This window comes from Bison bison, unplaced genomic scaffold, assembly GCF_000754665.1.
Source record: "Bison bison bison isolate TAMUID 2011002044 unplaced genomic scaffold, Bison_UMD1.0 scf7180017864371, whole genome shotgun sequence".
Taxonomy (NCBI): domain Eukaryota; kingdom Metazoa; phylum Chordata; class Mammalia; order Artiodactyla; family Bovidae; genus Bison; species Bison bison.
Window position 1 is genome coordinate 13,494,400 of NW_011494943.1, and position 15,681 is coordinate 13,510,080.

A 15,681-nucleotide genomic window follows, 5' to 3' on the forward strand; every position below is an offset into this window, starting at 1 on the left:
AGCGGGGACCCGCGGGCGGTGGAGAGGAGCGGTCTAGTCGGGCTGGAGGGCTCCCGAGAGAGCTAATCGGCTCCTCTGTCCTCAGGGACACTTGTGTTACTGGAGTGCCTGGGTTGTGCAGGAGGTGGGGTTGGTGGGAAGACTCTGCGCCATCTGACATAGAAAGGTTCTATATGAAGAGCAGGTGACTGCTTCTCTGCTCGGGGGACGGGGCGCCTCAGCGGCGCCCGAGTGCACCGGCTGTCACGCGGGCGTCCCGACCCATCTGGGTCAGTGAGCACAACTTCATAACCTTCACCACCCAAACTAACGTTGAATGCAAATCATTCGACAAACCAGCAATTATGACAAAGCCGAACTGCTGTTTCATGTCTTGCAATCACTGCTTCAAATGTCATTGTTCCTTAAATTGCATCAGTGTTTTCAAAGCCTGTTGTAAAAATTGGAACGCTTAGGCCAGATGAGTGAAAAATGCATCCTTATCTACAATGGGAAAAAAGCAAGCTGAGGATTTGTTTCCAAGGACCTGGTGTGCTCCAAGGGTTGGTATGTTAGGAATAGTTCCATTTTAAGGGACTCGGTAAAAAGTCACTTTGTAACTTCCAGATCGTACTGTGGGCTTTGGAGCTCGACTGTCTCAGTAATCAGTGGGAGGAAGAGATAAGCGGTCCCCACGGCGTCTGGCACCTCCACTCCACAGCACATGCTATCAGAGTTGGGCTTGGCTGCTCCTGTCTTGCTTCCTGTACATCTCCTGCTGCCAGAAGTTTGCTTTTCACTGCCTTCCCCCTAATAAAAATTTGGCTAGAGTCTGCTTTTTGCAAACATTCAGAGTGCCAAGAGGCACTTCAAAAGTGCAGGATTTGGCTGGGGATGGGGGTGGGGTGACGTTTAGATTCTTCTCTTCATGGTAGGAAGATTCTCAACAGAGGGGCCAGGCTATGAGGCCTGACACCAACCCACCCCCATCCCCCCCCACCACGAGGGACATGAACATAGGGGAGGGGGAGGATGAGGAGGTGACAAAGTCATGGGCCTCTGGAGAGGAAGTGATGCAGGTCTCCCAAAGCTCTTGTCACTCTTGGCTCACCCCATGAGTGACAGTTTTCTTTATTTTTAAATGTTGTTTCTGCAGACTCTTGGCAAATCCTGGTTATATTCAGAAAACCCAGTGCCAACTGCCAGGGCCTCCAAAATTTAAAAGCCCTTTTATGAGGTGGGTGTAGGCAGTAAAGAGGTCTAGGCTTGACCACACCGGACCCAGAGTCAGAATGTGTCTGCCCTGGGCGTGCCCATGAAGAGTGAAGTCAAGCTTTAAAGCCAGCCGCTGGATGTTTCGTTACAACCCACACTGCAAGGCCACCAAGCAAGCATCCTGTCCAAGTTTCCTGAGGGGACAGACCCCAACAGTGCTCCAGCTGGACCTCTACTGGGCAGTAATACTGCTGGGAGGTCAGGAACTGCCCAGCACCATGGAGGACAGTGCACTTGAATGGGTGAAGACAGGCTGCCTGTGGTGGCCAAAGTGCCCTGATAATGAATCCATTCACAGCAGAGCAGCCAGAGTGTGACTGTCATGCGCACCAGTGTCCTGTCTTCTCCTCTCTCATTTTTTTTTTTTTTTAATGACTAGTTGAGACTCACTGTGTTGAGTTAAGAAACTGAAGCTGGACTTTTTACCAGCTGTGGGAAGTAATGAGGTTCCCATCACAGGAAGCATTCAACTAATAGTTGAGCAAATGTTTGGTATGGATTTGACAGGAGCGTTCAAGTATCACATAGAATGTTTGTGCGTCCTGGATGCCAACCCCCTTAGCCCAGAACGCGGAGCCTGAGTTGGGCTTTTGTCCCCAGGAAGTTGCAGCAGGGGAGTAAGACAGGGGAGGAGAGAGTCCAGGACCAGCATGCTGTGTTTGAGGCAGCCCCCATCATGGACACGGGAGCTGAGCCCCTAGACCTTTCCTGAGACCTGGAGAGCTGACCACCTGAGCGAGAAGGAAGGAAACCTTACCTCTCCTACTCTTCTGGGGGGTGACTTCAGGATCCCACAGGTGGCCCTCAGCACTGGTGTGCATAGCACGCTGTAGGCCAGGTGAGACCTGCCCAGAACTGTGTGCAGTGGCTGGACTTGAGTCAGGACGAGGAATGTAGGAAGGGTGGAACAAGGGGCCAGAGGAGCCTGATGTGCGATCAGGAAGGCAGATGGAAACTCAAAATAGCATCCCCTCCAACCGCCCTGTTGTACAGTTAGCACATGTGGATCCTTCTGGAGTGATTTTAGCAACTGCTCTTCAAATCTGGGATGATGCACGGGTGGGTGCCAGGTGCCTGCGGGAGCTACGTGCACAGCACAGGGTGCTAGTGCCTGAGGCCCTTGGGTATTCAGTGAAAGGCCAGGAGAGGCCAACCAGACATCTTCCTCCTAAATATTAACAGGAAAATGTCATGTGTGGGAGCAGAGGCTTGGATAAATGCACATCTGATAGAACTTGGCGGAAGAGTAGGCACACCAGAGGCTTTAGGGGCCACCTGCCAGTGCTGCTGACGTCACCGTCAAGGCCAGGGCCAGGCTGTTAGTGAGGAGACCACCCCAGAAGTGGGGTGCACCGTGGGGCTGGATTCAGCAGTGCCTGTGTGTGTGCTCAGTCACTCAGTCATGTCCAACTCTGTGCAACCCTATGTCTCCTCCTCCCATGGGATTCTCCAGGCAAGCATACTGTAGTGGGTTGCGATTTCCTCCTCCAGGCGATCTTCTCAACCCAGGGATCGAACCCACATCTCCGTCATCTCCTGCATTGTCAGGTGGATCCTTTACCATTGAGCCACCTGGGAAGCCCAGGTCCAGCAGTGAGTTTCCCCTTTTATGGGGCAGAGTGAGAGTTTGCAGGATGCAAAGAGGGAAACGTTAGCCAGCCCTCCCCATGAGGAGCTGTCTGTCCCCTCAGCCCACAGCCAGGCCTCCTGCTTCCTAGGGCTGGCTCCACACCGGGGTGCTGCCTGCACACAGATCATCAGGCCTAAGAGGTAGGCAGGACCGTGACCCTGATGAGGGAACAGCATCCAGCAGCCACCAAGGAATCGGTGGCCTGTATGTGAACTGAGGACGCATCGTCTGGCCCTCAGCACTGCCTCCCGGAACCCCGAGACCTGAGGTTGGATCTCAAAGCTTCCTTAACTGGCCTTTGTTGGGAGATACTCCTGCATGGGTCTCCCAAGCTCCTGCCCCCTCAGCTGGGTGCCCTGGTTACCTGGGCTGTTTCCTGAGCAGCCTTGAGGAATGAGGTGATGGTGCCCTACAGGAGGAAGAGCGGGCTTGCCTGCTGCCTCTATCCTGTTCCTCCTGCACGTCAGTGTCCATCAGGGCTCCACTGTGTCACCCCTGGGAGAACGGAGGCTCCAGGAACACACGTGCTAATCTTGACCCTCTGACCACTGCTTTTCCTGCAAGTAATAATCTCCTTTGGGGCCTTCCCAGGTGGCTCAGTGGTAAAGAATTCACCTGCCAATGCAGGAGATGCCAGTTCAATCCCTGGATCGGGAAGATCCCCTGGAGGAGGAAATGGCAATCCACTCCAGTATTTTTGCCTGGAGAATTCCATGGACAGAGGAGCGTGGCAGGCTGTAGTCCATGGGGTCACAAAGAGTTGGATATGACTGAGCACATACGCACACACACACAATATGCACAGGAGCCTGTATTTCAGTCAGCACCTGAAGAATGTGACCAGCTGGCCATCCCGTTAGCTTGAAGTCGAGGGAAAGCTCTGACTCCTTCACGGTTCTGGGCAGCGTCCCACCCTCACAACCCCCTCCTCCCTTCCAGGGACCTGCCCTGGACCCACCAGCTTGAGGAGTCCCGGCCGATGAAAGGCAGGGAGGAAAATCAGTGCACAAAACCCCAGCATGACGGGGCAAGTACCAACACTGACGCACTTTTATCTTTTCTCAATTTCGGGCCTCCCCCGTGGCTCACTTCCTCAGAGACCCCAGCACCCCCCTGGCCCATCTGCGTGGGTCCTTACGCTAAGTGCTCACTGCACTGTCTCCCTCTAAGCTGCCGCCTTGGTGGGGGCAGGGACCGTCTTTTTGTCCACTGCCAGCTCTCTGCGGCTGGCACAGGCCAGCAGCCACGTGAGCCGGCTGCCGATGCCGGGCCAGGATGGGAGGCTGGGAAATGGGGGAGCTGGTTCCCAAGAGCGAGCCCCTGTCTGGCTCTGCACACCTGCATCCAGGGCACCTCAGCCCGCAGCCCGGTGAAGCAGAGGTGGGGGGGCTTCCCCAGGCAGAGCGCACGGCCCTGCTCCCCACTCACCCTTGTCCCTGAAATCCCCAAGTTGATTTACTCGCTCTGGGAGGCCAGGTCCATGAAAACACTGCTCAGCTGTTCACTGGAGCCTCTGACTCAGAACAGAACGGCATAGGGTACCTGACCAGGAACAAAAAAAGGAAGGAAAGAATAAGTGAATACATGCAGGACAGTCTACCTATAACAAAATCTAGAAAATGAGATGTGCCTACACTGGATCTAGTTAGAGTTCTGTGCTAAGTCGCTTCAGTCATGTCTGACTCTCTGTGACCCTATGGGCTATTGCCCCTCAGAGTCCTCTGTCCATGGAATTCTCCAGGCAAGAATATTGAACTGGGTTTCCATGCCCTTCTCCAGGGGATCTTCCTGAAACAGGGATCGAACCCAAGCCTCTTATGTCTCCTATGTTGGCAGGTGGGTTGTTTACCACTAGTGCCACTGGGGGAGCCCAGGTAGAGTCCTTAATAATGTTATCAAATAACTCAAAATTTCATGTGGTCAGTGTATAAATTGCCCAACCCCAGCTATATTCTTTGGCCACCTGATGCAAAGAGCTGACTCATTGGAAAAGACCCTCATGCTGGGAGAGACTGAAGGCAGGAGGAGAAGGGGATGACAGAGGATGCGATGGCTGGATGGCATCACTGACTCAATGGACTTGAGTTTGAGCAAGCTCCAGGAGATGGTGAAGGACAGGGAAGCCTGGAGTGCTGCAGTCCATGGGATCACAAAGAGTCAGACACAACTTAGCGACTGAACAAGGTATATTCTGTCTGGATAAACAGCTGGTTATTTTGATTGGTGTGGTCAGTAAAGTCAGTTGATAACTCAGGCTCTCCTGGAATTCACATGGTCCAGTTCCAAGGCTGTGGGTGGGGCTACAAGCCTCCCACTCCCGTAGCCACATCCAGCCTCTTAGCAGTCCCATAGTGTTTGGGTCCTGGCTTCTCTTAGAACTGGACTGTTTGACAACCCTGGGCTCATGCCGTCCCCTGCTGGAATCCACATTGGGAACTGGGTGGGGGTTCTTCTCTCAAATGTCCTGCCCAGGCCCTACTGCCCAGGACAAGTGAGTGGACCGTCATCACAGCTGCAGTTTTTGAGGACCCCTCCCCGAGTCGAGCCCCCTCACTGGTCACCGATGTCCGTGACTTATTTGCCTTTCCCGAGCAGGAAGATCTCTCTGTAAGGGCGCTTGGCATCACTTCTGTACATACTGTAAAGTTCTAAAATTCTATTAAAATGGATAGAGCCCTAATCAAATAGGAGCATTTAATTAAAAAAAACAAAACAAAACAAAACAAAAAACACTCAAATGTAAGAGTATTTTAAAGCAAAACTTGTCCCTTGAGGCCATGTCTGGCATTTCTGCACTGCCCATTGTGCCTGTCAGCATGACTATTGAGCTTCCTGAACTAATGATACGGAAAAACAAGAAATAATAACCAGCAACACCGAGCATTGCCAAACTTCGGAAGGAAGGAGCATTGGCCCCAGAACACTGACTCTTGCCAGTCTGTCCCAGTCTAATGATTGGTGTTCCAACCAGCGATTCAACAAATCCCAAGTTTGCAACCAGCCTGCCGAGAGATCTACATCAGTCCTCCGCCGGCCCACAGCCGACCGGCTGAAAGATAAGTCAGGGTTTTCTCCTGAGAAGATCTACAAAATATACGGAGATCTAGTAACTGGAATGAGAGGCACTGCTCATAAACTGTGTGCTGATGCTTGTGAATTGCAGGTTTCCTGGCACGAGGATCTGGATACTGACTGGACTGGTAAGTCTTGGTGACTTGCAGGAGGCCAAGAAAGAGGAAGCGCAAGGGGTCTTTACAAAGAACTATGCAGAGCCCAAACCACAAAGCCATAAACAGGTGAAGAGTTTTTGGCCTCAACTCTCAGCCAGTGGGGCTTCCCCAGGTGGGGCTGCTGCTGCTGCTGCTAAGTCGCTTCAGTCGTGTCCGACTCTATGCGACGGTAAACAACCAGCCTGCTAATGCAGGAGACCCCGGTTTGAGCCCTGGGTTGGGAAGATCCCCTGGAGGAGGAAATGACAACCCACTCCAGTATTCTTGCCTGGAAAACCTCGTGGACAGAGGGACCCAGCAGGTTACAGTCCGTGGGGTCGCCAAGAGTTGGACACAACAGAAGCGACAGCATGCATGCTCAACTGGTGGGTCGTTCACTCCCCCTGGAGTTGAGGGCTGCACCAGGGGCCACAGCAGTGCCTCTGAGATGCCCCCGGTTACCCCTAGCTGAGCTGGGAGCTGCCCAGCTTCTGCATGGCCTTTCAGGTCCTGCCTCAGCCCTGCCACCCTGGAGTGGCCTGGCCGTGGAGAAAGGCACGCTCTGACTGCTTGGCACCCCTGAATCATCTCACCCCAGGGCAGTAGCATTTCCAGCCAGGTCCTAGCCCACACAGAGTGCTGGGCGGACACCAAGGTGCAATGCAGATCTCAGCTCGTCACAGCCTCCCTTCAGCTTCACGTCCTTGCCTTCAAAGCAGACGAATAATGTCTGTATCCCTGAGTGATGCGAAGGACCCAAGGGAGGGGTTGGGGCAGGGAGACCATGGAGGAGCTGCAGGGGTAGCTGGAGAGAAAAGTGTCCACATGGGGCCCTTGCTGGAGCTGTCACGGGGACATGCAAGGGGACAAGGGGAAATGTCCAGATGGGGTGTGGTCCACGAAGCCTCAAGGAACATTCTCACGGAGCCCAAATCTGGTTTTCAGATTTCCTGCTGACCTTACTCTGTGGCATCACCCAACGCATGAGTTTGGAGTATGTGTGAATCAGAACTCCTGACTTTAAAAAACACAGGGTTGGGGATACCTATGGCTGATTCATGTTGAGGTTTGACAGAAAACAACAAAATTCTGTAAAGCAATTATCCTTCAGGAAAAAATAAATTAATTTAAAAAACAAAAAATCATAGGATTGGCTGGTTGTCAGTGTCCCGGTAAGGTTGGTGTCAGGGAAGCTGAGTCCGTGCCCTGCCAGTATTGTCAGTGGATGTGGCCCCTGTTGGCTCATGGGCCCCCCTGTCCTCTAGAGGCTTGCGTGACCAGGAGTAGCAGAGCTTCCAGTGTGGGCACCCAGGTCAGAGCCCTCCTCCCTCCAGCTTCGGCAGAATCAGCCTTGAGCAATTCATCCCAGTTTACCTAAAACTGTTCTGGTTTTAACTCCGAGAGTCCCATGTCCCAGGACCCCCTTAGTCCCAGAAAATCAGGACTGTTGGTCATCAATCTCCAACAAGAACCAGTGTCTGGCCGACAGGACCTGGGCACAGCACACGCTTGGGGGCACACACGGGGGCCCATGAGAGGGAGGGGTACCTCGTCCCAGGCAGGCCTGCCCAACCCCCAGTAGATGGGGACAAGGATGCTCTCACACCCCAGGGTGTCGGGAACCCAGTCACCCCTTCCTGGTCGGCTCACCTTGGGAGAGTTTCCTGGTACAGAATGTTTCAGGATGACTCTGGGAGGTAACAAGGCTAGGACTCCTGACCATCTGTGGCTGTCAGCACCCCTGCAGCACCAGCCCTGCCTGTAGACACCCCAAATTATCTGCCTTACTAACCACACCACCGGGGACAGATGCCATGCTCTCCTGAGGGACCACAGTCTTGGGCATCTTGGGCCATGTCCAGTGTGAGGAGCTCCTGAGTTCACAGCCAGGGATTCTCCCACGGTCCCTCCATCCCCACCCTGGTGAGGACACCCTGAAATGTCACCAGGCTGCCCTTTCCTGTGGGAATTCCTCCTCTCCATTTTATCCGTTTCTATCAGGAAAGTATTAATACAAGAACAATTTCAACAGCAGTGGTGGGTCATTGCCCAGATTCAGCTCTGCCCTCCCCTCTATCCAGTCACTGCCTGGCCCAGGTCCTGCCCCAACGACAGTATGTGTGTGTCCTGACTGTCAGAGTCCAGGCCTCATGTGACCCAAGGGGAGGCTGGTGGTTGGGTCAGGAGGACCCCTCGGAGCTGCAGGGGGGAACCGGCTTCCCCATAGCCAGCCTGTGGGACGCAGAGCCTGCTTCCTGACTGAAAAAGGAGGGCCCAGTGAGGGCACAAACCTGTGGGCTGCCTCTGAGAAGGGTGACACTGAGTCACCTGTCATCCTCATTGATTCACACCTTGGCTTCTCGTCAGCCCTCAAGTGGAAAAACGTTACAAGAAGCACAAGAATGCCATGTTGGCTGGGGTGAGGGTCACCATGAGGCCCCAGGCCAGGCCTCTCTCAGATCCCCCTAATATCCCCGGGACAGCTGTTTCACCCCATAGACACTCTGAGCCCAGCCATTACATCCAGCTGACCACACTGGCTGCTCCTGGTCCCAGGCCTGGGAGGCATGGACAGCCCGCACTGACTAGGCCTGAGCCCCGCACTCCCTTCCCTCTGCTCGGGTATCTGCAGTTGTGTTTTCTGTGGCTGCCCTGCAGGGATTCCTGGGGACCCCACTGAGACAAGTTGCAAGTGTTAATCGTTTAGTCATGTCCAACTCCTTTCAACCCCATGGACGGTAGCCCGCCTACAGGCTCCTCTAGTCCATGGGATTCTCCAGGCAAGAATACTGGAGTGGGTTGCTATTTCCTTTTCCAGGAGATCATCCCAACCCAGGGATCGAACCCAGGTCTCCCTGCATTGCAGGTGGGTTCTCTACCATCTGAGCCATGAGGGAAGCCTGTCTCAGTGAGACAGGCCATAGATAAAGGCCTCTGAGCTGGCTAAGAAAAGCAAACTTTAGTCTTTGGGGGAATGGGGTGGGGTTAGGTTAGGTCGGCTCGGCTCAGATTTAAAATGAGAAGAAACGTTACCCAGGACCTAAGAGTGCGAGCAGCCCAGATGGTGCTCTGTGGCCGTGAGGGCCATCTCGGGCGGGGGAGACACAGTTATTTTTGCCTTTTGAGGTTTAGTCCTTCCTGCTTGGACATTTTTGGAAGTACAGGAAACACATGGGGTTTGACTTAGGGAAAGGGCCTCCGAAACCTTCATCTTCCACAGGGAGCGTGCCCAGTGGGGCTGAGGCCCTTCACACGTAGGTGACGGAGAACAAAAGCCCAAATCGGACTTGGACGGGGCACCACTGCTTTGCTAGGAAGTTCGAGGATCCCTTCTAACTTCGGCTTCCTCTGAAGGAAAAATCCTCGCAGTTTACCAAAATGACGATGTATTAGGAAATGGGCAAAGCCACTGATGATCCATAGAAACCACCCCTGTAAGCACAGGAATGCAGAGAACGAAACAAAACGAGAGAGCACGGAAGTGTGTCACTGAGAATAGCTTTGCACACCAGCTTGATCCCAGGGTGGGGGGGGGCTCTTGGGGTCACCCCAAGGGGCCGCCATCGTCAGCCGCATGACACGCGCAGGGACACAGAGTCACGGCCCCCACAGTGGAGCTGAGAACAGGGAACCAGGCCATGAGCCACGCCTGCCCACCATGCTCTCGGCAACAAGCCCTTGGCAGTGAATGCTGGTGATGGGGTCTGGCCCTGGGACCCTCAGCCAGCCAGCGAAGGCCCTTCTGGAAGGTGATGCCTTTCCCTCCCCTACAGCTAATGTGGGTGTGGCATGAGCCCTGGAGGATCGATCATGACCTGAGGCTGAGATCAGGGCCCGCTCCTCCTTCCACTTCATGGCCCTCGTTCACCGGCACACAAGCCATGCCAGTTAGTCCAGGGACTTCTCGCCTCTCTTTCAAGTCAGGGAAGGAGGTGTCGGAGGCTGGAGTCAGCCTCCCAAGTTGGGCCACATGAAGGGTCTGGGCTGGGGTTCACACCCTCTGGGTGACAGCGCCGAGGACAAGGGAGATGGGGGATGTCTGGGTCATGGCCCCACGTGGCCTGAGCAATGCGTCACGAGGAGCAGACACCCAACAGCCACAGGCTCCTATGCAGGACACTTTCCCCCAAGGATGTCTTGGAGACTGATGTTGCCCCAGGCCTTTCAAGTACACTTTTGCTGAGGTCAGAACACTTCACTGGTTTAAAGTCCTGTTGAACACCTACTGTGTATGTGATTGGGTAAGACATGGTACCTCAGGGAGCCGGGCCTGGGGGCTCCCACCTCCCTAGCTGGTAGCAGTGCCCTGACCACCACCCTGAGGATGGCAGTCTGACGTCCTCCCAGGGAGGGCCCGCCTGGGACCTTCACTGGGTAGAGGTGGTGGGGGCTGGGGGTGGGCAGGAGGGACCGGGCTCAGCAGGCCCACACCCCAAGGGCCATGTCACATCCCTGCCTTTGGCTGTGGCCTTGAGGCGGGGGCGGGGGGGTCTGAGACCCTAGAAAGGGTCAGGGGGGACTGTGGGGTGGGCAGGTTGGGCGGTCGCCAGCAAAGGAGACTGTGGACATTCAGAGGCTGGTCACCCAGGGAGATGGCAGCCGCTCTGCCCGCCCTCGGCCGGACTTGAAAGAAGTGAGAACAGGCAGAATTCAAAGACGCCAACAAAAGGGCTTCCTGTTGACACCAACAGGCTTAAGTCTTTTCTCCTCGCACCCCAACGCCGGCACCCCGGCTGGCACTGCGTCCCCCAGGCGACAACACGACCACGAGAAGACAAGAAGGAAAGTCACGCCGTCAGCCACAGCTTGGCGCGGTGATTTGTTCTTTAAAATTGGGCTGGGAATCCAGACCCTGCCCCACAGACATAGGAACCAGACGGGTGGCCCCTACAGTGCCCTGCAGATTTCCTGCCAGGACTGAAGCTGCAATGGGCCCACTGTGGATGCTCCTTACTTTGCCGAATCCCTGTACACACACACACACACACACACACACACGTGTGTGTGTGCAGACACACACCTGCAGCACACGGAGGACACTGGCAAACACACCAACCGTGCCGCATAGTCGGGAGGACCAAGGGGAAACCCCTCCTTTTCTCTCCGTACTTCCAGAAGAATTCACCTTTCTTTCAGTAAGTGTATTTACTTTCAAAATGAAGAAGAATGACTGTAAACATTTCAATGAGATTTCTAGACTCAATCATGATCTTTCACCTTGTTTTCTCCATCACACGTGCGGCTACTCGGCAGAGTCGAAGGGTGGTGGGAAGGCACCTCCCCACCAGCCACGAGCGAGCAAGAGGCCCAGGGTACCCAGAATCAGCCCCTCCAGCCTCCAGGCTGAAACTGACATCAGCAGTTCCCAGCGGTCACGCTGCCACCCTAGGAAGAGGGGGTCAGGACTGGACAGCAGGGAGGATGAGAAAGGGGAGGGTCAGTGCTCCTGAATCACAAAGGAAAATGGGACCCTCACCCACCCTGGAACCTAGGCACAGACCAACTGGGCCCCCACAGCCCCTGCAGAATACACACCGTGAATTCATCAGGTCCATTGACAGATGTGCGTGTGCTCACTGGTGTCCCACTCTTTGTGACCCTATGGACTGTAGCCCACCAGGCTCCTCTGTCCATGGAATTTCCCAGGCAAGAATATTGGAGTGGGGTTGCCATATCCGACTCCAGGAGATCTTCCTGACCAGCAGGCGGATTCTTTACCACTGCACTGGGAAGCCCATCCGTTTACAGATGGGGAATGGTAAATCGAAGCAAAGATGGTTTTCCCCCAATAACACGGAGAGAATGTGTCAGTGTATCTGCAGGGCAGAACGACCTGCTACAGGGCCTTCTCCTGCCCAGGGCCCCACTCACACCAGCAACTTTTCAGGTCACTCAGAAAAAGGTGCAGAGTAACACACATAAATGAGGGACAGGTTGCCTCAACATCCCAAGGGGCCCACGAGGCTTGTGCCTCTGTTGTGGTTCTGGGACGGGCTGATGCAGCAGCACATCCTTCACTTTAGGAGGGATGTCTCAGCATGTCCCACGCACAGAGGGAGAAGGCCCTGAATTTTAGTCCAATTTAACTCCCCCACTCTGACATGCAAGTGTCTGACCAGTAAGTCTAATTGCTCCTTACTGCTCACTACTTCCAATCAGCATGATGTCATTGAGGCAGGGGGCCAATGTGCTATCTGGTGGAAGGGAATGGCTCAAATTCCCTGAGAACTGAACTGTGATGTGGGCCTAAAGAAGGGGTGTACCCCTGGATTAGGACAGTGAAGGTGTGTCATGGGCCTTGCCAGCTGAAGGCAAACTGATTCTGGTGGGCCTTATGGAATGGGATGGATAAAAAGGCATTTTCCAGATCGCTGGCTGCATACCAGGTACCCAGGGATGCGTTAATTTGCTCAATCAGTGGAACCGTAGCTGTAACAGCAGCTGCAATTGGAATCACCACCTGGTTAAGTTTATGACACTCCACTGTCACTTTCCAAGACCCATTGTCTTCCACCAAGTTGTAGTTCAGTCGCTAACATGTCTGACTTTTTGCAACCCCATGGACTGCAGCACACCAGGCTTCCCTGTCTATCACCATCTCCCAGAGTTTGCTCAAACTCATGTCCATTGAGTCAGTGATGCCATCCAACCCTCTCATCCTCTGCCGTCCTCTTCTCCTTCTGCCTTCAATCTTTCCCAGCATCAAGGCCTTTTCTAATGAGTTGGCTCTTTGCATCAGGTAGCCAAAGTATTGGAACTTCAGCATCAGTCCTTCAAATTCAGGGTTGATTTCCTTTAGGATTGACTGGTTTGATCTCCTTGCAGTCCAAGGGACTTTCAAAAGTTTTCTCCAAGGCCACAATTCAAAAACATCAATTCCATGGTGTCCAGCCTTCGGAATGGTCCAACTCTCACATCCATACATGACTACTAGAAGAACCACAGCTTTGACTATATGGACCTTTGTCAGCAAAGTGATGTCTCTGCTTTTTAATATGCTGTTTAGGTTTGTCATAGCTTTTCTTCCAAGGAGCAAGTGTTTTTTAATTTCGTGGCTACAGTCACCATCTGCAGTGATTTTGGAGCCCAAGAAAATAAAGTCTATCACTGTTTCCATTGTTTCCCCATCTATTTGCCATGAAGCAGGGACTGGATGCGATGATCTTCGTTTTTTGAATGTTGAGTTTTAAGCCAGCTTTTTCACTCTCCTCTTTCACCTTCATCAAGAGGCTCTTTAGTTCCTCTTTGCTTTCTGCCATAAGGGTGGTATTATCTGCATATCTGAGGTTATTGATATTTCTCCCAGCAATCTTGATTCCAGCTTGTGCTTCATTCAGCCCAGCATTTCGCATGATGCACTCTGCATATAAGTTAAATAAGCAGGGTGACAATATACAGCCTTGACGTACTCCTTTCCCAATTTGGAACCTGTTGTTCCATCTCCGGTTCTGTTGATTCTTGACCTACATACAGTTTTCGCAGGAGGCAGGTAAGGTAGTGTGGTATTCCCATTTCTTTAAGAATTTTCCACAGTTTGTTATGATCCACACAGTCAAAGGCTTTAGCATAGTCAATAAAGCAGATGTTTTTGGTTTACTAGGTGGAGGCTATTATAGTGGCTTCACCTGGCCTTTCCCACCAGAAAAGCCTTTACTCCACAGGTTGGGGAAGGAACATGGGATTCTGCTGGTTGCTGAGAATGCCTATTCCAGTCAAGCCTGGAACTGGGGAAATAAACACAGGATGGTTTCCAGGACCTACTGGACTCACTGTGAGGTGGACCTGAGTGAAGACTCCACTGACCACGTGACCTCCACCAGCCCCACTCTGACTGTGATGTTTCAGGTCTTGGAATCAGGGTCAGTCCAGAGTCAGCAGCATGCAGTCATTCCCCAAAAAAGTTACATTTTCTAAAGGCACAGTTACCCTGGTGAAAGGTCACAAGTCCCTCAGAGAATATGAGGAGAAAGAGTAATAATATGAATTGCTGGCACTCTACTGGGCTTCTTCCTTAAGGGGACCTGGCCTCCCCTTCATTTGGGGGCTTCTGAAGTCTGTAAACTGGCTCTTGTCTGGGAAGTGATGGAAAGCCATGAGGCTGCTTTTATGAATCGGGTTAGACTTTTGTTTACTTGACCTAGAACTTCTCTGCTTACACAGATGAAGTAAGAATCCAACAGGCTTCCTATCCGTCTCACTCCCAGGAAGACCAAGGCCACGGTCTGAGCCAGGCGGCCTGCTTCCTTGCTGTCCACCGTGGTGACCATACCCCTCTCACCCTGGGGCCAACCACCCCAGGAGCCAGTCACTCCCATGGCACTCCGTTTTCCAGACTGAGTGGCCGTGGCTCCCACTATAAGTTCTGGCCCACAGAGGAGTGATTGGAGCCCTTCAGGGGTGCCAGGGCTCCCCTCTCAGGTTTATTCCTCACCGCTGTGGGAAGAGCTGTGTCTCTGGATCCTCCCACGTGGGTGAGCAGGTCTCAAATGACGGGCCATCTCCCAGCCTCTGAACCCCTCCTGCAGGAAACAGGCAAGTCCTGCATTTCCAATTCATTCACAGCCAAACAGCCCACTAGAGCCCTTCCTGCCCCGGCACCACGACCTCCGCTGCGGTCTCCACTCAGTGGGGCCCGTGTCCAACAACTTGATCTTCCCCCCCACTGTATCCCATACTCTCCTCTGTCCAGGGCTGCTGCTCCCATAAATCAGAAGACTCAAGCCCCTCTCTGGGAGCATAGCCCTCCTCCTCCTCGTGGGTCATACCTCCCTCTTACTCACCTTCGGTAGCCTCAGGGGAGGCCGACACTGGTCACCCAGGCAGTGTGGGGTTGACCTCTTCAGAAGTGGGGGGAGAGGCTGACATCGGGGGTGCTGCTCTGGGAGAAAGAGGCCCACCTGCGGGGCTGGGTGCTGAGGGCCCCACCCACATCTTCTCATTAACTTGGGACAAACTATCACCCTGGCCTGCCTCCCAGCTCCTGTCCTGTGTTTTCTTGAATAGATTTCCTCTGCCTTCTCTAAGGACTGGACACATCCACTATGACTTCAGAGGCCAGAAGAACGAGTCTGTAATGAAAACAGCTCACTGCCTGGTGAGCTCATCTAGGTCCAATTTTGGGGGGAGCACACCAGTGACCCGACCTGACACTCCTCACGCCACCAGCCTTGCCCCCACATTCCTTCTGCCCCAGGTCCCAGCACCTGTCCCTCCCCTCCCCCACCCCTTCCTGCATCATCCTCCTCACACTGTCTGCCTGTCTCCTGGTCTGCCTAACCCATGTGATCACCCCCCGGACTCCCCCAAGGCCCCAGGACCCACACTCCACACCCAACCTTTGCGGGGCTCTGGGGCCCAGGGAAGGTGAGGCCCCCTTGGCACACGGGACGTCCCAGCACATCTGCATGGCACAGACCACTAACTCAGCAAGTGACCCTCACTTGTCCTCCCAGGCTAGCTTCCTTGCTTCTCCTGGTTCTGGGTGGGACTGTCCATCCAGATGGAACCCTCTGGGCAAGTGGATGATGGCCCACGGCTGCAGTGACAACCTCTGGCCTTCTCCAGTAACTGGGGCGTCCCCCCACCCCC

The 15,681-nt window shown here is 53.8% G+C and overlaps 1 protein-coding gene across 1 annotated transcript in view; it reads left to right on the plus strand.

Annotated features, from left to right (window-relative positions):
- The window catches only part of METRNL (meteorin, glial cell differentiation regulator-like), a 38,411-nt gene that overhangs the window by 318 nt on the left and 22,412 nt on the right, over positions 1 to 15,681 (plus strand). The window contains exons 2-6 of the mRNA XM_010856554.1: positions 2,873 to 3,024; positions 3,824 to 3,915; positions 4,055 to 4,131; positions 4,233 to 4,264; positions 6,238 to 6,247. Coding sequence (XP_010854856.1) covers positions 2,873 to 3,024; positions 3,824 to 3,915; positions 4,055 to 4,131; positions 4,233 to 4,264; positions 6,238 to 6,247 — 363 coding nt within the window. The remainder of the gene's footprint in view (positions 1 to 2,872; positions 3,025 to 3,823; positions 3,916 to 4,054; positions 4,132 to 4,232; positions 4,265 to 6,237; positions 6,248 to 15,681) is intronic.